This window comes from Choloepus didactylus, chromosome 16 (assembly GCF_015220235.1).
Source record: "Choloepus didactylus isolate mChoDid1 chromosome 16, mChoDid1.pri, whole genome shotgun sequence".
Classification (NCBI taxonomy): domain Eukaryota; kingdom Metazoa; phylum Chordata; class Mammalia; order Pilosa; family Megalonychidae; genus Choloepus; species Choloepus didactylus.
In genome coordinates this window covers 33,460,530-33,485,339 of record NC_051322.1, presented here as the reverse complement: position 1 = coordinate 33,485,339, position 24,810 = coordinate 33,460,530, and the positions used below count along the sequence as shown (strand labels likewise).

Genomic DNA, 24,810 nt, shown 5'->3' with positions numbered 1-24,810 from the left:
GTTTTTTTGGTATTAATTCCTTCTATTTCCATATACCAGCAGCAAAGATATTCAATATTAGCACAGATATTTCCATTCTCTTCATCTACCTTCAGTTTTTCCTTGTACATAAAGAAGTTACAAATAAAGTCCTAGACTGAATGACTAAAATTTCTTCCAGTCCAGGGACTATGCTAATATACTTCAACTCTAGCTCACTGTGGAAACAGCTAGAATCTTAACCTTCCTCAAATAAAGTCAAAAGGGAAAAATCTGATTAAACATTGTTTTGTGGTCCTTCAGCTAAACTGATTATATGACACATTTGTCATTTTATTTTTGGTTTCCATTCTTATAATTGGGGAGTTTTTCACTAATTTATAAGGCTTGGTTGGAAGCAGAACTCATCCACTCCCTACAGAGAGGCTGGACATTTCAGCCACTTTTCCAGCCTCCCTTTCAGTGAAGGGTGCTTGCATGAGACTGAAGCTCTGCCAATCAGAAACACCCAACCCAGGGCTTTGGAATAGGAGCTAGTAACACAAAGAAGCAGGGAGAACCTTCTCTGAAAGGAGTGACTGTTGCAGCCAGGTGAAGGTTTTGAGGCAGCAGTACTAGCTGGAGCATCCGCTATCCAATGCCAATGGAGTCAATAGGCCAAGCTGCAGAGTTCAATGCTCAGCAGTGGCAGCAGTGGCACCTGCTCAATTTTGTGACATAATGTTGCACACTGATCCTGGCTGCATACCCCTTAGTCTAACTCTCCAGCTCTCCTTGGCAGTTCTGTGCCAATAGCCTTTGTTTCTTTTTGACATGGAAATTTTCAATAATGTATAAAAATAGAAAGACCAGTACAGTGAACTCTGATGTACCCATCCCCAGCTTTAGGAATTATCAACATTTTGTCAACTTATTTCATCTATGATCCCCTACATTTTTTCCACTTTTTAAATTAGAGAAGTTGTAGGCCTACATTTTATTTTTTGAGTCCTTTTAAAGCAAACCCCAGACAAGTCATTTCACCCCTTCATATTTCAGTATGTATCTTTAACTGATAAGGACTTTTAAAACTACCTTAACATTATTATATCAACAAAGTTAATAATAATCCTTTAATATCACTCAATACCTAGACCACATTTGAATTTCCCCAAACGTCTCAAAATATCTTTTGACATCTGGTATATTCAAACTGGCATCCCAGTGAGGTCCATATACTGCATTTGATTGCTATCTCTTGTGTCTCATTCTATAAAAGCATTCCTCTCTCCTTACAGTTCATGCCATGATTTGTGGGAACAACTAGATCATTAAGATGGTTCCACATTCTGGATTTGGCTGATTGCTTCTAAGATTATTTAATTTGTTCCTCTGCCCCTATGTTTCCTATAAACTGATAATTAGATCTAGAGGATTCATTAGGTTCACATTCAATTTTTAGGCAAGATTATTTTATAGCAATGCTATGAATTTCCTACTATAGCATATGAAGCACAAGAAATGTGGTTGTCCCACTTCTAGTTATGCTGAGATTGATCAATAGATTCAAATGGTGTCAGCCTGAGCCCTCCATTTTGAAGTTCACCACCAACCCTTCCCCAAATGTTTTAAAATTTTATTAATGTTGCTGCCTATTTCAAAAGGATTTGCAAAATGGTGATTTTCTAATTCCATTATTTCCTTTGCATCTACTAGCTAGAGTTCTATGGAGAATTTCCCCTCATCAAATATTTGGTTACCCTAAAATATAGTTCAAATAGGAAGGGCAGGATAAATGTTTCACTCCCTTAATTTATCAGTGTTTTCAGAGTAAAGAGTTAGTGACCTAGCAACCTCCGGTAGTGACCAATGAGTTTTGCAGAGCTGAGTATCATTTTGAACTAATGGTTTTTATATACGTGATGTGTTTAAACTCACTACAATCATTATTCTTTTGATGCTCAAATTAAACCCCTTCAAGTTGGCTCCAGTATCCTTAACTGCAACTGAAAGTTCTTTCCATTGTACCACAATGCTCCCTCTCTTTCAATAGTTTTCTTGCTAACACATTTTAGTATCTTAGCTCACACATGGTTGTCATTGCTTCTAAGCCTTTTCAGTGGAAGATCTAGATCCATGTACTTTTTAAGAGGAAAAAAAAGTTATTACTGTTATTTCAGTTCAAACTTAATATGCACAGCTTTTGATTAGTTTAATTGATTTTTATATTTATAGCTTTTCTTTTACACTTAAAATCTTGAGTCCTAACAATATTAACATAATTACTACTTTGCTTTATCCTATAATGTAACTATAATTTTCAAAATAACTATAACAATATCACTAATAACAATAAGACTACTGTTTAAGATTTCTTAGTAGATCTTTTGTCCTTAGAATTTATCCCACTATGAATGCACAATGTACTGAATTTTAAACCAATTTGCAGTCATTCTTTTCTCTGAGTGGTTATGCTACCAAGTTGAAGTAGAGTTAAGTTCATTTGTTTCAATTCATTTTTACTTTTTAGGGACTGCTCGGTTTTTCACTTTTTAATTTTGTTTTTTAATTATGGAAATATTTACATGATACTAAATTCAAAACTGTGTAACAAGGGGCTTTTAGAAAAGTCTCCTCTCCCGACTCTTCTACTCCATCCCTTCTTCCCTCCCTCTTTAGGTAACCATTTTCATTAGTTTTTCATTATCCTTCCTTAGCTTCCTTTTACAAATATAAGACAAATACATATATGTATATCTATTTCTATCATTTTCTTAGACAAAATGTGTAAGATTTTCTTTCACACATTACATCTTTCACTTAAAATACCCTATGAAGATCATGCCTTATATTCATCATTCCTGTTTTTTCAGCTACATGGAATTCCATTTTATGGATGTATCATAGTTTATTTAATCAGTTCCTTCTAATGAACATTTGGGTTATTTCCAATCTTTTGCTATTATGATAAGGCTTTAATGAATAATCCTGCTCATATAGCATCGTGGTTTTTTGTTTGTTTTTTTTTGCCAAATACTTTATGTGAACATTACACCCATCAACAGTTATGAGATTCAAATTCATCTGAAGTGGGTAAGAGAGAAACAGAATTGGAGCATGACTAGCCAGCATTTAAACACTGGAGGTCCTTGGTTGTCCAAGAATTTATCATCTTAGGACCTACAATTAGATTTGGTATGGATGTATCATGACACAAAAATATTTACTATATCAACTGTCCCTTAAGCAAACAATCCTTCACTAAAACGTCCCTTAACATTAGCATCTATAAACATCTTCATCAGACGCTCTGATTTCAGATATGGTTCCAAAAATATAATGCAAGTTGATTGCAAAGTGAAATGGCGAATCTTATTCATATTATGTGCTAAAGTAGAACTGCTTTTACTATGAGCAAAACCATTATCAAAGGAGGATCTGACAGATTTGGATCTAACAAGTAACAGAATCTTCAAGAATGATTTCAGGATAGATGGTTCAGAAACCAATCTGAGTATCAACTAGAAGAGAGGCCCTTAAAGGATTTACTGAGGTTTTCTAATATTTTCATAAAAATGTTAAGACCTCCTTTATGATCATATCTCAACTTAAGCATAACAAATGTAGAACACCATATCTCATCTTTGGGGGGGGAGATTTATACACACATACACACATATACACACCCACTAAATACACATACACACTTTTAATTCTTTAAGAATTTAAAATATGATCTAAAATGTGTTTTTCTAAGTCTGTTTTGTTCCCCACGGTAAGAACCCAATCAGATATTTCTGCCCCACACAGCAAACACTTGCTGTGGAGCATTGTGGGTTCCACGCAATTCCTTCCCTGCTCACTGTGCTTTCATCCCTTTCACTTCCACCAAAGAAAGCACTTCAGAATTTAGGGGTGGGAAGGACATTATTGAATAGTCCTAGTTTATATTCAAGGTAATCAACCTAAAACTTAAAAACTTTTAAATATTACTGATATTCAGTGCTTACAATATACTTTATAACAACAGGTTTTTTTTTAATAACAATTGTTTTGAACAAGACACTCATATATGGGGAGAAAGTATAATTTGTCTTTATATGTTTATCTATTTTTCTAATATCTGCTTTTTGTTTTCTAATACACATATTAGCATACGAGTACATAAATATGATTTATATATCTCCCTATTATCAGGAGGATGCAAAATCAAATATTTTGAAGGCCTGTGGTTGAAGAGGGCTGAACTGGGGCTGGTTCCCAATCTTAGCAAACTGAGGTATGAATCTTTTCTTTTTCTTTTCATTCTGCTGAAGACTCATACAGTATGAAAGTCAGTTTGCTGGCCTGCTCTATTTATTTCAGGTGAAATCAAGTACTGGCACTTGCTTCTTGCTCCATTCATACTTGCAAGTTAGGCCCTCATGGGGCTGGCTTCCAAGCATCTTGCTAACCTACAAAGGCAATGTAAAGGTGACTATTATACTTGATATAACATTATACCCTTTAGTAAATTGAGGTTATCCAAACAGCGAGAACTGATTAAAGTGTTCTCTCAGCCCTAGGAAGCAATTAAACACTAAATATAGCTTAGAAGTTCAGAAAGAGTCAGATAAGTGAAATCAGTAGTTAAGATTTTTACCAAGTTTAGAATTCAATAACTCGAACAATGATTACAAAGATATTTGTTTAAACTAATACTTTTGTAGCCCAAACAGTTCTTCAATTGCATATTTTAGGTCTTGCCAACTTCATAAAAGTATTTTGGTGACATCTAAATCCATGTTTCAACTACGTGATTATTTCTTTGCCCATTCTTCTCTCTTTTCTTTCCCAAATAACTTCTTTCAGACATGGTTCAAGATAGAATTTATCCTCCTCATATTTTGTCCACTGCTCTTCAGGCAAGATCTGCTGTCTCATGGTCAGGTCCAATGCTCTCTTAATGTGAAACACCCTGTCATTATAAAAGTTCTCAGGAAGCCTTCTTATGGCTTCTTCTACATCTTTGTTCTTGGCTACTATAGCATCTTGCATTAACCCGTTTACTGAACCCTGCAACATGGTAATACCATTTTTGAATACCATCTAGCCACCGGCCTGATGCTGCAACAGCCAGCAGCCTACCATTTTGACCCCAGAGCAAAAGGTTGCCTACTAGGTAAGTCCTAGAGGATGCTGGCATTATGTATTTTTGTCAATTCATTTTTACTTTTTAGGGACTGCTCGGTTTTTCACTTTTTAATTTTGCTATTTATTTATTTAATTGCTATTTATTTAATTATGTATTATAGTCCCACAAGTGGGAGTGCTGCTTCATATGTAATTTTACTAGCTATTGCCAAATTCCCTTCCATAGGAGTTGACCATTTTATATTCCCATTAGAACTCATATTCTTTTAATAAATTTACTTTATTTAATTCGGCCAAAGTTGGTTTGTCTTTCTTACAAATGATAATTCTGAAAGATACATTGGTGTACAAGTTCTGAAGTCCTGTCCAATTGTATGCCCATGCTGAACTTCCCTAGTCATTATTTGTAAAGCCATCAAGGTTTTATAATAAATGTATTCATATCCATTTTTCTATATTTTGTCACTTCACTTTCTCATCTGCAAAAAGAAGCAATGTGGCAAAGCTCCATAAAACTGTAATATTTTTCCAGAGTGTAATATTTCCAAATGAAAATAGTTTTATTTTCTCATGATTGAAAAGAGGTTAATGTTCATTGTAAAAAAACTTCATACTCTACAGAATAACATCTATTTTAAAGTAAGGAGCTCTAGTTTATCTCATTTAATCATGTAAATACAGTGGCTCCTGGATTGAGGATTATAATACTCAAAGTAATTCTGACCTGTGTTCTTTTAAATAGTGGGTCATGGTACACTGGTAGATTGCAAAACTAATTTGGAGGGTTCCAAGCAGCATCAAAAGCAAACAAACAATTAAGTAAACCAAACAGAAAAGAGGATTCATCTCATCCAGTAAATGTATGGTTTAAAACATATAAGCCCACATTTATGTACATTCTGTTTTACTATGTAACTGTTTTACTTGCTGTGGATTGTGGTCAAAAAAGATTTGCAAAATGCCAATTTAGATTTGAACTCCATGTGAGTGCTAATAACAAGTAGAAATAAGAATAAACACCTCTGAGCATCCAGTTTGAATAATGGCACATAAAGAGATACAAAGAACCAATTTTTAAATATTTCCAAATTTCTCCTACCTCTGAAGTCAGGTAGTGCCCGATCATCAACCAGCAGCATGGGTCTGACCTGTTTCTGCTCTACTAAATTTCTGGCTGCAGTCAAAGAAGTGAATATTTCATCTTCAGAGATCTCAAATTCCAATTTTTTCAACCTTTCCAATAGATCTTGCTTGCTCTCTTTAGTTGTGTTAGTCACAAACCTAACTTTTACAGAAGCACCACGTAACCTGGAAAAGTAAAATTCAGATGTTAATAGGTAGCTTTTACATTCTAACTCCATAAAACCTCATAATTTGGACAAAAAACAAAGGACAAGTCACTAAGTAATTGTTTCTATGGACAAAAAGCCTTTAAAAAAAAAAAAAAAAAAATCTATCCACTTCTTGTGGGCAACTTCCCCTCCAAAGGCTGCAAAGTCAAACTGTAAAAGCTCTATCTTTTTGAGGGCCTTCTATATTTTAACTGTTTTACTGCACGGTTTAAGTAAAGAAAGGGGAAAGAAAGCTTATTGACCACCATACTCAGAGACTGTAAGAACTGACAGATATTTTAGAGATTATCTACTGGTATAATCCTCTCTTCTTAAAGATGAGGAAAGCACGGCCTAGAGGAGTTAAGTGACTTGCCCAGCTGCATTCAGCTGGGTGGCAGTAGAGCTGAGACAAGAACTCGGATTGTCTGTGTCCCAGTACAGTGTTTGATATCCTCTATTAAGAGAACAGGGGACATCTCAAGATGTTGTTTCTCCTTCTTCTTGGGTAATTAAAGACTGAGTCCTAATGTGTTACTAAATTTATAAACAGAAACTATGTGGACAGCTTGAAGACATGTTTAGTTTTTACAGACCAAAATGTGTTTTCCCCTTGAACTACTTAAATATGACTGTTTTGATTCCATGCTGTGCTTCTGAAACCTAATCTGACAATTAGATATCAGAGAAAGACTTCAGGATACAGTCTAGCCTTTTTTAAAAATGAAAATTACTTTCTTGCTTGTAAGTGTTTTAATTTGAAATCTAAAAATTATTTTAATTTAGCTACAATTTAAAATTTTTATATCAATCCTCTGTTGCTTTTTATATTATGCCTGCCTGCCCCCAAAGGCCACAAAGCATAAAGCACTAACCACAACTTAAGACAAGCAAGTTAGTATTCACCCAAAGAACATTAAATAAATTTCTATGGTTAAATAATTCACTGTAACCATGATTACCTCTATAATATCTATGTGGAAGCTTTTCTTCAACACACATTAAATTTGGTGGTTTATCATTAAAAAAAAATGACTGCTTCAACATAACTATTATCATAAAAATGAACAAGTATAAGTATTGAAATAAAATCATTTTTAATGAGGTATTTTGTTTTTGTTCTTTTACTTTTCTTTTTACTATTCCCCCGACTTCCTATGTCTATTTGTTTCTATAGAAACCAAAACTGGCAGCACCAGTATAGTGATTTTTCTGGAAAGGAAACTCTCCAGTGCCAGTAACAGAACAATCTGTAGGCACTGGCACCTCCGGCTCATAGTTTACAAAGCTACCTGCAGATGCCACTCTTCACCTGAAATAAAAAGATTTTTCTTTCAATCCAGAGTAGAAAGTTCATCTTTAAAGCAGTCAGAGGTCTTTCAGGAGAGCATGCAGATCAACAGACTTCCTTTCCCTTAGAAAGCCTAATTAATAGAGAGACCATGTCAAGGAATCAAGACAATGTCTAGCTCCGCAACTGATTTCTTTTGGCTTTAAATATGTGCGCTGTTATTTTTCCACCTTGTAAAATGAACCTAACTTCTAACTAAATTTGTAACTCTCAACTAATGACCACCAGACATAAAAGTTGGGTTGTATTTTTTGATTTCTCAAATGGAAAGCTTCTTGAGAAAATGCATTCTATGTCAGTCTTTTGTCCTAACACCTAGCACAGAGATATTAGTCACTAGATTAGCTGATTAACAGCATAATATGAGCATTTTAAGGTTGGAAAATAAGAACCGCAATGCTAAGTATTGCTGATTTTGAAAACTTCTCCAAATCATTTTAGGATGAAGATGATTAATACCGATTGTTAGTTCTGTTGTACTGATGAATATTCTTTTCTGGACACCCAGAAGCATTCACAGTTCACTTTAATAAGCTTTTACTGTGTCGTCAATTTGTATCTAGATTTGTGTTTAGAGATGTGGTGCTACAACAGAAATATAAGGCAGTCCCTAACCTTCCGAACTTTCAATTTAATTGATGAAAATAATTCTAAAACTTCAAATCCTTTAATTAAACTTTATTTGAGCAGCTGCACACTCAATGTTAGCTTTAGGTGAAGGGGGAGGGTTTGGAACTTAAACTGTGTGCATGTGTATTTCATTTTGTGGTTCTAGTCATCACTTGAAATTTTTCCAATGTTATTTATTCCACATTTTACAATCTTTCATTCCCAAATTTACATTTATGACTTAGAACAAAAAAAGACTAGATTGAAAGGCCAAACCTAATAAAGGCTTAGAGAACAATGTTTAGAGGATATTATAATACATACATCTTCTACCTAAACCCAAGGCAGTTCCTTTATATATGGCAAGCTGGTGAAATGCCATCGTAAGGCCATCCATTTAGCTAATGATCTGCCTTGGTAAAATGGCACTTTCAAACATATTTGTGAGCTGAACCTGGAGGACAGCTTGCCTTTTAAGAGCTTCCTGTGCGCCCGGCACAGCTGCATCTTCAATGTGAAGTGTGCCACTGAGATCTACCAAAACAGCTTTTAATGCACGGCGTGCTGCCATCCTTCATTCCCTAGGAGAGAGCAAATGAAATTAAAAATACAGTTTAGAAACAATGGACAATTAAAAACTGGTAAGTCTTCAAAAATATCACTCATAAATCTAGAAAGATACTGCTTAGTGTTAAGCTGCTAAGATATGATTTTAAAAATAAATTATCCAAAATTTGATCCATAAAACTTCCATAATGCTTACAGTGTTTTTTAAAAAGCCTGGAATTAAAACTATAGGAAAGGAAATGCTTGAAGAGAAGTTACTGTTAACTTTCAGGTATTTTTAAGATAACTCTTTGGCTGGAACTACTGTTTAATTCATTTATTTTTAAATATGATAATAATATTCTCTGAAGAACAGGTAGATGGAAGCATTAAATAACTGGCAAAATCCTGTTCATCTATGGTTACAAATAACTAAAATATTCCCAATCTTCCATCTCCACATTATATCCTGAAATGGTATATACAGCCACAGAGCTACCAATATTTAAGGGTTACTAAAGAGGAAATTTCAACTTACACAGTAATTTTAAAGTCAGGAGATATTTTCCTTACCTTACAATGTGCAACTTTCCTTTGTGTATTTTTCCTTTAATTTTTTTTTTTTTTATTATTATGAGCTGTATCAAATAAGGAAGTGCATGAAAACAGCGTGGAAGCTAAAGGGAAGGGGATGGGACTAGGCTTTTGTTTTTTACTTAGAATCATATTTATATTTTATATATTCAAATTTAAATTAAACCAACACTAAAAAGGAATATACACAGAATCAAATTAACCAAACCAAGAAAACTTTTGAACATAGTAATGTGACTATTCCTTCAATATGATACATTTGAAGGATTAAAAGAACTGCAAGGAAATCTTGAACTTTACTTAGCAGGTGTGTTAATGGTATGGGTTCTAAAATCTATTTTGTGTGTTTTGTAGGATTCAGAAAATGAGTAAACATACTGATGGTTTGTTAAAAATCAGGGTTCTCAAATGGAAGAAGAGATATAAATGTGGAATGGGAGGAGAGGAAGAATTCTGTAGTACTGGATTGGAATTGGAGGGGTCATGATTTAAAAAACATATATATTTCTTACCCTTGTCCACTAAAAGGACCAAGAAGCAATGATACCTCAACAGCTATGAGCACAACTAAAGTCTACTAAAATCCAGGGCTGTGGCAGGGAAAGTACAAGGTAAGTCTGGAACACATGTTGCAGCAGATCACAGCATATGGGGACGCAGGACAAAAGAACACGGGGGCCAGCTTGAAGGGGTTCCCACTGGCCAAATTAGGGAGAATTTAATCATCAAAATGAAAAACAACAGGAATGTGTAATACTGAATTTTTAAAAAAATCCATGAATCTATACTAATACTAAAAATATTTTAAAGAAATGGGAAAGTGTCAGCTCTTTTACAGAAGAATGCTAATTAATAAATGTAGAAGGGATGCTAGGAATAGAAAATCAACATTTTACAACCAATGTAGTAATAATTGATTCAGGTAAGAATCATTAATGGATGCTAAAACCATTGGATGAAAAATTGTTGGTGAAAGTATACCTAGACTCAAAGAATCACTCAGAGATTACTACTATTACAGAGGAGAAAAGACACTTTTACAGGGAAGAAATGTGTCACATACAACTGTATCCACATGATCAAAAATTCCTGACAAAATGAACTGAATCATGACGAAGAAAATCAGACAATTCCAAATTCAGGAAAAGTGTACACAACAATTGACTTGAACGTCTCAAAAAATATCAATGTCATAGAAGACAAAAAAAAAAAAAAAAAAGGCTGGGGAACTGTTTCAAGTTAAAGGAATCTTAAGAGACATGACAACTTAATGCAATTCACAGGAGACATGAAACAAATACAGCAAATTATTAGCAATTAGTGAATTTTGGGGAAGATATACAGGTACTCATTGCACTATCTTAACAAATTTTCAACATAAAAAGTTGGGAGAAAATAAATTAAAAGAAATCTCTTTTGAAAATGAAATGAAGGCAAAATAAAGACATTTTCACACCTAATAAGTTATAAAAAATGAAATTTGTGTATCTTCCCTATCCCCAGATTAAGAACAGAATACTGCCAATATTGTTGAAGACTTCTCTACGAACCTGCTGTTATTTCCCCTTCCTCCCTCCTGGAAGTAATTAAGAAACTCTGAATTTTGTGACAGCCTTGATGTTTTAGAACTTATAAAAATAAAATCACAACATATGCACTCTTTTGCAACTTTCATCTATGTTTTGCTCATCATCATATTTTTGAGACTCATCCACATTGATGCCTGTCATAGTCCACCAAAAAGACAACAAAAACAAACAAATGAGAAAAAACCCACCTTTTGGGACTCTGACTAGAATTGCATTGAATCTACAGAACAACTGGGAGAACAAAGATCATTATTCTATTGAGTCATTCTATCCAACATAGTATAGTTCTCCATTTATGTAAGCTTTCTTTTACATAGAGTTTTATCAATATCTGCATAAATATTTTACATGGATTTGAAGATGTATTCTTACCATTGCTATAGTATAAGGCTTTTTAAAAAATTTCATTTTCTAACAATTTGATATTGGTGTACTGAAATATGACAAGCCTTTCTCTTATATCCTTTAACCATTCTAAGCTTTCTTATTAATTCTAATAGTTAGTCTGTAGATTCTCTTGAGTTTTCTACATAGACAATAATTATGAACTGTGAACTGACAATTTTGTTTCTTTCTTTTCAAGCCTTCCCTCTCTTATTTTCTTTTCTCATTAGTCTAGTTAAGAACACCAGTACAACTCAATAGAACTAGTGATAGCATGCATTGTTATTTGGCTCTTGATTTTAAACGGAATGTTTTTAACATTTAACTATTAAGTGTGCTTGAGTAGGACTATTTGTAGGTATCTTAACAGATAAGGGAAGTTCTCTTCTGTTTCCTATTCACTGAGAATTTCTGTCATGAATGGATGATTTTACTACTTTTTCCACATATATTAAGATGATCCTATTTTTATTAAGTTGTTATTGTAGGGAGTTAAATTAGCGCTGAACCAATGAACTAATCTTGCACTCCTACAATAAATCCAATTTTGTCCTGAAGTATTATCTTTCTTTTTACCTATTCAAATAGCAAAAAATTAGAAACAACCTAAACAACCATCAATAGGGAACTAGTTAAATAAACTATCGTATTTGCAGGTTTCTCCACATTTGCTATTTTTCCCTTTCCATACTCTATTCTTTGGAAGTGAGTTACTAAGTCTAGCCACCCTAAAAGGGGGTAGGGAGGAATGAAGCTCCAAACCCTGGAGAAGGGAGGCTTATTTGGAATTCTTCTGTAAAGATATGTCTCTTCTCCCTCAATTATTTATTCAAACATGTATATATACAATCAGTATTGGCTCAGGGATGTAGATTTTATTCTTTCAGTTATAAGCCAATACTGTGTTACTCATTTTTTTTCACTCAAATTGGTCCAGCTTTGGCCACTGCAGGAGTTCTTTCAAGTTGGCTCCTGTGCCCCAATTCTTTTGTTTCCTGAACATTTTCTTGCTTTCTGCCACAAGATGTTCCAGGCTCATCTTGTATTTTCCCTGCCCCAATCCTAGATATCAGTCATTTCTACAAGGACCCCTGGTTCTCTGGCTCCTTTTACTGGAGAATAGTATTTAGAAAGCAAGACTGGGGCAGTGGGAGTGCTTGTTGCTACTGGCATATCAGTGTTTTTAAGTCCACTCAGTAGACAGAACTATTATATATATAATAATGAACATATATATAAAGTGGGGACCCAGGGTCCAGGCCCACCCCCCTCCATAGTGAAAGTAAGTTATTGCACATAGCCACCTACTTGACCTATTTCACCAGGACAGAGCTCGCTGGGGGGAGATCTACAAAACAAGGAGGGTTGTGGCTACAAAACAATATAAACTTCTGGGATGGCAAGAAATCTCAGACACTACCAAAGAGTTGGAGCAGGTGGGGATAATAATACACACCCATAGCCCTTTCAATAGTCGTCTATGGCCAGTACAAAAACTTGATGGAATGGAGTGCATGACAGATTATCAGGAGGTAAAGTATACCACCATTGTAGGCCACAGTCCCAAACATCACTGGTTTATTACAATTATGTCAACATCATTTTGTATTGGATCTTGCTAATGCTTTCTTTAGTATCTCCCTAGAAAAATCAAGCCAGCTTGCATTTGCCTTCTCCTCGGGAGGCCAACAGTGGACTTTCACTGTGCTTCCCCAAGGCTATGTACACAGCCTGACCATCTGCCATGGTTTTGTGGCAAAGGATTTGGCTAAGTGGAAAAGTCCTGTGAGTGTAACTCTATTACACTATACTGATGATGTCATGTTAACCAGAAACTCGTTCAGAATTAAAAGAAGCCTTAGGCACCTACAGGGAATTTTTGTTGCTCAGAAGTGCTCTTTGTCTCTCTAAGCCCAACTCAGCAAATAAATTCATTAAGTTCTCTCCCACAAGGGACATGACTCCCAGAGGAATGAATCTCCCTAGCGACATAGGACATGACTCCTGGGAATGAGCTGGCCCTGGCAGTGAGGGATTGAAAATACCTACTTGACCAAAAGGGGGAAAAAGAAAGGCAACAAGCTGAGTTCACAGTAACTGAGAGATCCCAAATAGACTGGAGAGGTTATCCTGAAGGTTTCTCTTATGCAAGCTCAGCTAGACATCCCAAATGGCCATGGTGTGCCATGCCCTTACCAAAAGTAGTGCCCAAATACCTAGGTCTCTATCTGAGATTCTATAAAAGATTCACTCGCTAAGTTTTATCTCTCAGAAGCTTAAACTCATCAGAGTGTTCCTATGCCAGACAAGTCCTAAAACCCAGAGGCAACTGCCTCTTTAAGATCAACAATCAGATGCAGCCCCCTTCCCCATGCTGTTGACCCCCTTTCAATATGAACAAATTAGGGTGCTCACTGCCTAGACACACCTGAAGATGGAGAAAGGGATTAAGTGAGAGGAAGGGGTAGCAACAAACAAGATTTAACAAAGGTACATGAATACTGAAACTTTATATAAATGCATAGATATTTTTAGATGCTGGGATGTTGGAATAGCTGGAAGGAGGTAAACGACATGGTGAAACTATAACCTATAACAGTTTTAAATTTCCTCTATAGCTACTAGCAGAATTGTACTTTGAAAGTCTTCACCTTTCTGTATATACCCCATATTGCATAATAAGGAAAGAGCTGAAACTGTGGAACTGTAAACCATAACAATTTTTGAAATTACATGTATAACTGCTTGTTGAGCTGTACACTGAAAGTTAACATCTTTTGATAAGTATGTTATTTTATAATGATGGGAATAGCTGAAGTTGTGGAACTGTGACCCATGACATTCTTTGAAATTTGCTAACTACTTGTTAAATTGTACTTTGAAAGTTATCACTGTTGTGCATATATGTTAATGTTCACAATAAAAAAAAAAAAAGACAGGCTCACTGCTATCTCACCGTGAAAGTCAGGGCTGGGCAGTCAATCGCAACAAACTCCAAGGCCCTGGCTGCCCTGTCAAATTCTTGGGTGTTGTATGGTTGAGTAAGACAAAATTTATACCTTCTGCTGTAGTTCATAAGGTGCAATGTTTTCCTGCATCGCAAATACCAAAGTAACTAACGGCTTTCTTGGTGTTGTTGAGGTACTGGAGACCTATTGCTCCTTAGTCCAAAAGTTAAAACCTTTGTATGTTCTGATTAGGAAAGGCCATTACTGGGAATGGGATACAACCCAACAGGCTGAGTTTGAAAAGGCAAAAAGAGCAATAGCACAGGCACAAGCACTGGGCGGCATAGATTCAGATGTGCCCTGTAAATTGGATGTAGCCAGTGTAGACACAGGTGAGTAGAAAAAAGGGGGACAAAAAGTAAATGAATAATGACGGGGGGAGAGTATGTGATGTTCTGGGTGTTCTTTTGTACTTTTATTTTTATTCTTATTCTTATTTTCATCTTTATCTCTTGGAGCAATGAAAATGTTCAAAAAACTGTGGTGATGAAAGTACAACTATAAGATGATACCGTGAAAAACTGTACACTTTGGATGATTGTAGGGTACATGAATATATCTCAATAAAATTGCATTAAAAAAGAAGATGGCCAAATATCTTCTAATAATAAATATTTCTAGGACTTCCGGAAGATGACGGTTAGGAGAGACAGGGCAAAAAAACACCTCCATGAAAAATAATAGATAAAAGCCAGAAAGTGACCCATAATACCAGTTCCAGCAATGCACCAGCAGGACAAGGTCTGCTAAAACCCAGAGGGACAGTGCACTTGGTGAATTCGGGAGTCTGCGTTCTGAAGCGAGTGAGTAAGCCTGCTGAATATTCGGCAGCCACGCTGTGATGTGGGAAAACCGTGGGTTGGTGTTTGCAGTCAGACTAGTTTTTGTTTGTTGTTTTTTTTTTTTTAACCCAAAAGCAGCTGCAGACATGGCAGCAAGAACTGCACAGTGAAGCGCAGCAGGAATGGTGTCCTCACGAGCTGTGGGTACGCCTCAATGTCTGGCGTGGACAATAGCCTTTTGAGCACCCGCTAACTGTCTTGGAGCAAGAAAGGCAGAGGTTAGCCAAAAGGGGAAAAAAAACACACCCCTTACAGCCATCTTCCTGGTGGGCTGGCACCACAGCCCAGAGCCGTGCCAAAAAACTCAGTGCAATGGGAAGTGTTTCCAGCAACGCGCACACACCACAATATCAGGTGTGGACAACAGCCTTTTGCACACCCGCAGCTAACTGTCCCGGAGCTAGGAAGGCGGAGCTGTGAGAAAAGAGGAATGTTAACACACCCCATACAGCCATCCTTTCAGTGGGCTAGGAACGCCCCTACACAGCCCTGCAGCCCAGAACATCCTTTGAGAGACGGCGCTCGCTTTTGATGTAGCACAGCCTTCCCTCAGCAGAGGCCCTAGGGAGGGCACAGCTTGGAATAGGGACCCACTTGGAAGTCCCAGGCCAATACCAAGGACTTGTGGGTCAGTGGCAGACACAAACTGTGGTGAGACTGAACTGAAGATTTAGACTCTTACAACAGCCTTAAATCTCCAGGAACACCTGCGAGGTTTGATTATTAAAGCCGCCCTCCCTCCCTAACCACTCAGACACACGCCCCACATTCAGGGCATGCAGCACCAACTACACACACAAACTTGGTGCACCAACTGGACACCCACAAGAATCAGACCCCCACTCACCACAAAGATAAAGTTGGGGAGAACTGGCTTGAGGGGAATAGGTGGCTCGCAGATACCACATGCTGGTTAATTAGAGAAAGTATATGCCACCAAGCTGTAGATCTGACAAATTAGAAATAAGTCTTTGAATTAGCCTACATATCCTAAAAGAACCCTATCAAATTAAGCAAATGCCAAGAGGCCAAAAACAACAGAAAAATTTAAAGCATATGAAAAAAAAGACAAAATATATAACCCAAACCCAAACACCCAGATAAAAGATCAGAGGAGACACAGTACTTAGAGCAATTAATCAAAGAACTAAAGACAAACAATGAGAGTATGGCACAGGATATAAAAGAAATGAAGAAGACCCTAGAAGAGCATAAAGAAGAAACTGCAAGAGTAAATAAAAAAATAGATGATCTTATGGAAATAAAAGAAACTGTCGACCAAATTAAAACAATTCTGGATACTCATAGTACAAGACTAAAGGAAGCTGAACCATGAATCAGAGACCTCAAGGACCACAGAATGGAAAATGAAAGAACAAAAGAATGAATGGGGAAAAAATTCGAAAAAATAGAAATGGACCTCAGGGATATGATAGATAATATAAAATGTTCAAATATAAGACTCATTGGTGTCCCAGAAGGGGAAGAGAAGGGCAAAGATCTAGAAAGAGTATTCAAAGAAATTGTTGGGGAAAACTTCCCAAATCTTCTATGCAATACAAATACACAAAGCATACATGCCCAGAGAAGTCCAAATAGAATAAATCCAAATAAACCCACTCTGAGACATCTTCTGATCAGACTGTCAAATATTGAAGAGAAGGAGCAAGTTCTGAAAGCAGCAAGAGAAAAGCAATTCACCACACACAAAGGAAACAGCATAAGACTAAGTAGTGACTACTCAGCGGCCACCATGGAGGCGGGAAAGCAGTGGTATGACATATTTAAAATTCTGAGAGAAAAACTGCCAACAAAGAATTCTTTATCCAGCACAGCTCTCCTTCAAATTTGAGGGAGAGCTTAAATTTTTCACAGACAAACAAATGCTGAGAGATTTTGCTAACAAGAGACCTGTCCTACTTCAGATACCAAAGGGAGTCCTACCAACGAGAAACAAAGAAAGGAGAGAGAGATATAGAGAAAGGTACAGTACTAAAGAGATTCAGTATTGGTTCATTAAAGGACAATAAGAGAGAGAGGGAAAAAATATATCTGACAAACATAAACTAAAGGATTGGATGTCTGATTCAAGAAATGCCTTCACATTAATAACGTTGAATGTAAATGGATTAAACTCCCCAATTAAAAGATACAGATTGGCAGTATGGATCAAAAAATATGAACCATCAATATGTTGCATACAAGAGACTCATCTTAGACACAGGGACACAAAGAAATTGAAAGTGAAAGGACAGAAAAAAATATTTCATGCAAGCTACAGCCAAAAGAAAGCAGGAGTAGCTAATCTCAGATAAAACAGACTTTAAATGCAAGGATGTTTTGGGAGACAAAGAAGGCCACTACATACTAATAAAAGGGGTATGTATACAACAAGAAGAAATAACAATCATAAATGTTTATGCTCCCAATCAAGGTGCCCCAAAATACATGAGAGAAACACTGGCAAAACTAAAGGAAGCCATTGATGTTTCCACAATAATTGTGGGAGATTTCAACACATCACTTTCTCCTATAGATAGATCAACCAGAAACCAGACAGAAGACCAATAAGGAAACTGAAAACCTAAACAATCTGATAAATGATTTTGATTTAACAGACATATATAGAACATTACATCCCAAATCACCAGGATACACATTCTTCTCTAGTGATCATGGAACTTTCTCCAGAATAGACCATATGCTGGGACATAAAACAAGCCTCAATAAATTTTAAAAAATTGAAATTATTCCAAGCACATTCTCTGACCACAATAACCACCAGAGACTTAGAAAATTCACAAATACCTGGAGGTAAAACAACACACTCCTAAACAATCAGTGGGTTAAAGAAGAAATAGCAAGAGAAATTTCTAAATATATAGAGACGAATAAAAATGAGAACACAACATATCAAAACCTATGGGATGTAGCAAAAGTGGTACTGAGGGGGAAACTCATAGCAATAAATGCATACATCAAAAAGGAAGAAAGAGCTAAAATCAAAGAACTAACGCAGCATCTGAAGAAGCTAGAAAATGAACAGCAAACTAATCCTAACCCAAGTAGAAGAAAAGAATAACAAGGATTAAAGCAGAAATAAATGACATAGAGAAAAAAATACAATAGAGAGAATAAATAACACCAAGAGTTCATTCTTTCAGAAGATCAACAAGATTGACAAACCCCTAGCTAAAATGACAAAATCAAAAAGAGAGAAGACCCATATAAACAAAATAATGAATCAGAAAGGTGACATTACTGCAGATCCTGAAGAAATTTTAAAAATTATAAAAGGATACTATGAACAACTGTATGCCAACAAACTGGATAATGTAGAGGAAATGGACAATTTCCTGGAAACATATGAACAACCTAGACTGACCAGAAAAGAAACAGAAGACCTCAACCAACCAATCACAAGCAAAGAGATCCAATCAGTCATCAAAAAACTTCCACAAATAAATGCCCAGGGCCAGATGGCTTCACAGGGGAATTCTACCAAACTTTCCAAAAAGAACTGACACCAATCTTACTTAAACTCTTTCAGAACATCAAAGAAAATGTAACACTACCTAACACATTTTATGAAGCAAACATCAATCTAATACCAAAACCAGGCAAAGACGCCATAAAAAAGGAAAACTACAGGCCAATCTCCCTAATGAATATAGATGCAAAACTTCTCAACAAAATACTTGCAAATCGAATCCAAAGACACATTAAAAAAATCATACACCATGACCAAGTGGGGTTCATTCCAGGCATGCAAGGATAGTTCAACATAAGAAAATCAATCAATGTATTACAACACATTAACAAATCAAAAGAGAAAAACTAAATGATCATTTTCAGGATCAGCTAATCAAGTGTTTTATGGAACTTGATTAGCTGATTCTAAAAATTATATGACAGTGCAAATAGCCAAGGATGGCCAAGACACTTCAGCCAAGACTGAAGACAAACAAGAAAGTGAGGACTTGTGTTACTTAATATCAAGACTCAATTAATGAGTTCTTATAGTTAATTAAGATGGTGCAGTATTAGCATATAAAGATAAAAATATCAATTGAAAAGAAGAGAGAACCCAGAAAAAGACCTTTGTATATTTAGAAACCTGATATATGACAGAGATAATATTTCAGATTAGTGAAGAAAAAAGGAACTGGTCGATTAAATGATGTTAGAACAATTGAATATTCATATAGGAAAAAATGAAATTGGACTCCCACAACACACCATATTTATTTTCAACATTTTTCCCAGGTAGATTAAACAACCAGGTTTAAGGCAAAAGTATAAAACTTTTAGACAGGAAAATATCTTAATGACTTGAAGATAGCAAAGATTTCTTAAACAAGATATAAAAACTACAAACCGAAAAAGATAAATTCAACTATACTATTATTATAATCTTGCATCCATAAAAAGCACCACCAGAAATAGAGTTAAAACATACAGAATAAAAGAACTATTTTCAACACATGTAAGTGAGAAAGAATCAGAATCCAGAAAATACAAACTATAAATATGAAGAAGGCAAATAGCCCAATAGAAAATGATAGTAAGACCTCAACATAAACTTTACAAAAGAGCAACTCTGAATAGCAAATAAACAAATGAAGATGCTCAACCTCATGGATAATCAGAGAAATGTAAATTTAAACCACAAGATTACTACAACACCCAACAGATTGGCAAACTTTTAAGTCTGACAATACCAAAGGCTATCAATAGGAACTACCGTATTCTGCTAATGGGAGAATAAACTAGTACGATCATTCTGGAAACCAGTTTGGCATCACCATACTCTAATACCCAGCAATTCCCCTCTCAGGTATTATGTCATTGAGAGATTCTTTCACAACGTAACAGAAAATATGAACAAAAAATGTTCATAGCATCATCATTTGTAATAGCCCCAAACTGGAAACAATTCTAATGCCCATCAACAGCAGAATGGGTCAATTAATTGTGGTATATTCATACAAAGAATACAAAAAACAATGGAAATGAATGAACTACAGTAACACACATCATCCTAGATAACTCTCACAAATCTATGATAGGGTAAAAGCAGCATTCACAAAAGAATACATACGGTATGTTTTCCTGTGATAGCATTCGAAAATAGAAAAGCATACAAAGATGATAAAACTGCAAAGAGGAGCAAGGGAATGATCACAAGAGTCAAGCTATTGATTCCCTCTGAGGATAGGAAGGAGCTGCAAACCAGGAGGAGCACAAAGGGGGTCTCTGAGGTCTGGCAATGTTCTATTTCTTGGCCTAGATGGTGAGTTTGGGTGTTTAATTTTATTATAATTATTGAAACCTTATATACATATTTGTTTTATATACTCTTTTGTGTAGATGATACATTTCAAAATAAAAAAATTAGTCATTACATTTTAGTCAGTAATTTTCCATGCATTTAATATAGTTATAAAAAAAATAAATTAGTCCGGACAATTATACTGACAACATAACAACTTCCCACTCCCAAAGTATTTTGATTTTTAAATAAAGCCCTGATTCTGTTTGTTCTACAATATGTCTGCTGGGGGAAAAAAAAAAGATATCAAGAGCTCTGGTTAACTGAGATTTAACTGTAAAATCCTCCCTTTTGTAATGGTCTGCATGTGTTAATAAATTTCTGATCTTTATTGTAATGTAGAAATGGAAGATTACAGTGAATGGTAGCATCAACTATTATTTGCTGGAGAGGGGAAACTGCTGGTTAATCAAGACGAGACTATTTCTAGGGACTCAATTTGGATGTATAACAGTTAAAGGGGTGGTGGATACCTGAAACTATCAAACTACAACCCAGAACCCATGAATCTTGAAGACAATTGTATAAAAATGTAGCTTATGAGGGGTGACAATGGGATTGGGAAAGCCATAAGGACCATACTCCACTTTGTCTAGTTTATGGATGGATGAGTAGAAAAATAGGAGAAGGAAACAAACAAACAAACAGACAAAGGCACCCAGTGTTCTTTTTCACTTTAATTGCTCTTTTTCACTTTAATTATTATTCTTGTTATTTTTGTGTGTGTGCTAATGAAGGTGTCAGGGATTGGTTTAGGTGATGAATGTACAACCATGTAATGGTACTGTGAACAATCAAATGTACGATTTGTTTTGTATGACTGCGTGGTATGTGAATATATCTCAATAAAATGAAGATTAAAAAAAAAAAAACAGTTAAAGGATTCCTTAATTTAAAATGCACTAATTGTACCACAAAAAGGTAAAGCTACTCAAAATGAAGACAAAGCCTATTTTTACATACAGAGGAACCTAAAATTGCTTCTCTCAAAATTCAACTTTTATAAGAGACATCTAAAATTCAATATAAATGTTCATGCTGAAGGTAAAGAACAAAACATTAACAAGACTTGAAAAACAAAGTTTTAAAAACTGTATCCAGGCCAATTTCACCAAAAATATTGATAATTTTAATCCTTAATGAAGCATCGACATAGGTTGAATGTCACCAAAGCATTTTGAAAACCTATATTCTTTGCTTTCATCAGTTCCATAGAACATAACCTTTTAAACTCTAAAATGCTCAACTGGAGCACAACATATTTGAGAGTGACTGGCTATTCAGAGAGCTAGCAGAACAAAAGTGGCATGCCCCACTCTAACCTCAAAATATTCTTCTTCAGTCATCTCCACTACAACTCTTGATCTCTTCTGCCATGCCCTCACTTCCTGTCTAAACCTTTTTAATACTTGTTACCTGAACCAGAAGTTAGCATTTGATAAAACGTAATTGTAAAATCTTAATATCACCTACAAATGGACTGTAAAGGCTTCAAAAAGGAGCCCAGGTTTTTTTTATCTTGGGTCCAAGTCTCACCATCTCCCATAGTTTGAATCACTTGTACTGGATACACCTTAGAAGAGTCATAACTGATAGTTGTATACATCCAGTGCAAAAAGGAAAAGTGAATTCTCTCTCATCCCAAGAGGAACTCTATAAGATACTTCATAGGACATCCCTTTTATACCAAGGGTTCCCAACCCACGTCCTTTTCACCTCAAATCAACTCTTTTTTTTTTTCTGTGATTCTTATGAATGAATGGCAGCACCATCAACCCAGATTTACCAACTAATCTCCCCCACACCTTCCTCCCATATCCAGTCAGCCAAATAATGTCAGTGCTCAAATGCATTTATTCTTCCACTGTTACTACAACTATCCTAGTTTGAAACCATCATCTCTTATCTAGCCTATATCAACAACTTCCTAAATGTCAGCTCTGCTTCCAATCTCCTCTCTATTTCCAGTCCTCCAAGGGTTGTTGGCAGGATTAAAGAAATATATGAAGAGTATTGTGAATAGTGTTCTATACAGAGGAAAAGTAGTGGGTGAGTGTGTGTGTAAGCATACACGACTGGGTATGTCAAGGCTACAAAAATTACAGGATAAACTTGATGCAACTTCCTAAAGCATTAATATAACTAAAATTTCAGAAAACATTTATAATAAAATATGGATACACTGTGGTATATAATTCAAATTTGCATGAATATTTAAGATAAAAGAAGAAATTTCAATAAAAATTGTCTCCTGGGGGGTTCGAACACTTCAGGATATGACTTCAAGACCCCAGGGAAGTACAATTTCTCCTTTCTTCCCTATATGCTTCTAGTGGAAACGTCTGGAATCACTATTACACGTTTCAATAAATGGTGTTACTATTCTGTCACTACCCAGTTAAAATCCTCTCATGGCTCCCCACTGACATGGAAAAAAGGCTGAACTGTGAACACAGGTGTGCAAAGCCCTGATTTACCTCTCGGGCTCTGTCGTCTCTACCTGCAGTTCCATGACGCTGCAATGTGGTGTGAGTCCCATCCCCACCTCCTTCATCGCTGTAATACTGTCCTAAAGCATTTTTGCTCCCTAAATTCTACCACCCATGCTGCATCCTCCTTTTCCCTGGCCAATTCCAGTCCTTCGGTCTCGGCGAAGCATCATTTCCCCTGATATGCCTTCCCTGACTCGAACTCCTTTTCCTCCCGGGCTGGGCTAGGACCCTCCAGCGTGCTCCTACTACGTTGTTCAGCTCTGGTTTGGCCTTTTCCATGGTACTATCTAAGCGCTCAATAATGACTTCTGAAAAAACTAAATGCATGAGTCCGGGTATCCGTAACTGGAAGGAATCCAAGATCACGGATCTGTCAACACTAATTCAACTGCGATTCTTTCCTTCTCCTTAAACTGCAGGCCGTCCAGACTCAATCAGCAGACCCCAAGACAGCTGAGTCCTGGAGGGTAGGACAAGGAGTGGGAAGGGGCGCTGAGGACTGGTTTCTGCGCCCTGCCCCAGCCCAAATTCCAGGGCCTGGCAAATGCCAGATTGACCTGAAGGGCCGTTAGCTTCAAAATACAGTCCAGAGGCACGTTTCGAGAGATTACTAAGAAACCGGAGCGGCCGCCTGCCCCGTGACACGAGCAACTCAGTCCACCCCCGGACCCCCCCGGACCCCCCAGGACCCCCCGACCACCCGGGCTCTGGCGGAAGCGCCGTGCTTCCCGCTCCGCGCACGCGTGGTTGCGCAGCGGCCAAAGGGGCGGCCCCCGCCGGGACAGGATGGGACGAGCTCACCCAGCGAGCGTGGGGGTTGGTCTGCGTCCTAGGAGGGGAGAGGGGGTGGTTTGAAAAAGCAACCCATATCTTCCCGAGTCCGCTCACAGAGAGAAAAAAAAAAAGGAACCTACAGACAGGCGAGTGGCCACCCGCCTCCAATTCCGCTTCTTCCTCTTCCGTTCTAGAGCAGCTTTTCAACTTCACTCCGCATACAGTCCTCAGCCAAGACCCCTGCTAAAGGGAAACCCCGCACGACAGCGCCGCCCACAACGTCCTTACTGCTTGCCTACAGCGCCCCAGCAGCTACCTGATGGACGCCGGAAAGTGGGCCCAAGACCGCACCGGAAGTCCCGCCTTTCCGATGCTGTAGCTCCCTGTCCCCGGCAGCCACTATCTGTCCATGGTTTTCTGCCTGTTTGGGACACCACCTCTCAGGTTGTCCTGCTTCTGCACCACCGCCTCTGAGAAAGTGAAGCTTTTCTTGACACCTGCGCTCTCAAGGGTACAGCCTGCTTGGGCCTAGATGCAGGAGGAAAAAAAAGAAAAAACCTTTGCCTTTGCTCAGAAGCTATTTCCCATTCCACAGTACCACTGTTGAACCAAGTATTATTGAGGAACTTTCCTTGCCTCCTCTCTCCCCTACTCCACCACTTCTTGCCCAAATCCTTCTCATTCTCAAGGGGTAACTCAGAAGTCATTTCCTTGATACGTTCCTTGAAGCACCCAAGTTTTCTGAAGTCATTATTTACTCCTTTGCTACTTGAATAGGACCTGGCACTTTGTGCTGTCCCCATGAACCACTACCTCAGTTGGCAGCAACCTGTTTCCAGCAACAGCTATTCCAAAACCTAATGCTGT

The 24,810-nt window shown here is 36.9% G+C and overlaps 1 protein-coding gene across 4 annotated transcripts in view; it reads right to left on the bottom strand.

Moving 5' to 3' along the window:
- Positions 1 to 24,530, bottom strand: part of HDHD2 (haloacid dehalogenase like hydrolase domain containing 2) — a 48,575-nt gene extending 24,045 nt beyond the window's left edge. Inside the window, exons 1-3 of one of the 4 annotated variants that reach the window (XM_037805699.1) lie at positions 24,260 to 24,530; positions 8,853 to 8,963; positions 6,191 to 6,399 (exon numbers count right to left, since the gene is read on the bottom strand). In XM_037805699.1, the coding sequence (XP_037661627.1) occupies positions 6,191 to 6,399; positions 8,853 to 8,953 (310 nt within the window). In that variant the 5' untranslated portion in view covers positions 8,954 to 8,963; positions 24,260 to 24,530. The other 3 variants (XM_037805700.1, XM_037805697.1, XM_037805698.1) reach the window with 3 other exon arrangements.
- Between the last annotated feature and the right edge of the window lie 280 nt (positions 24,531 to 24,810).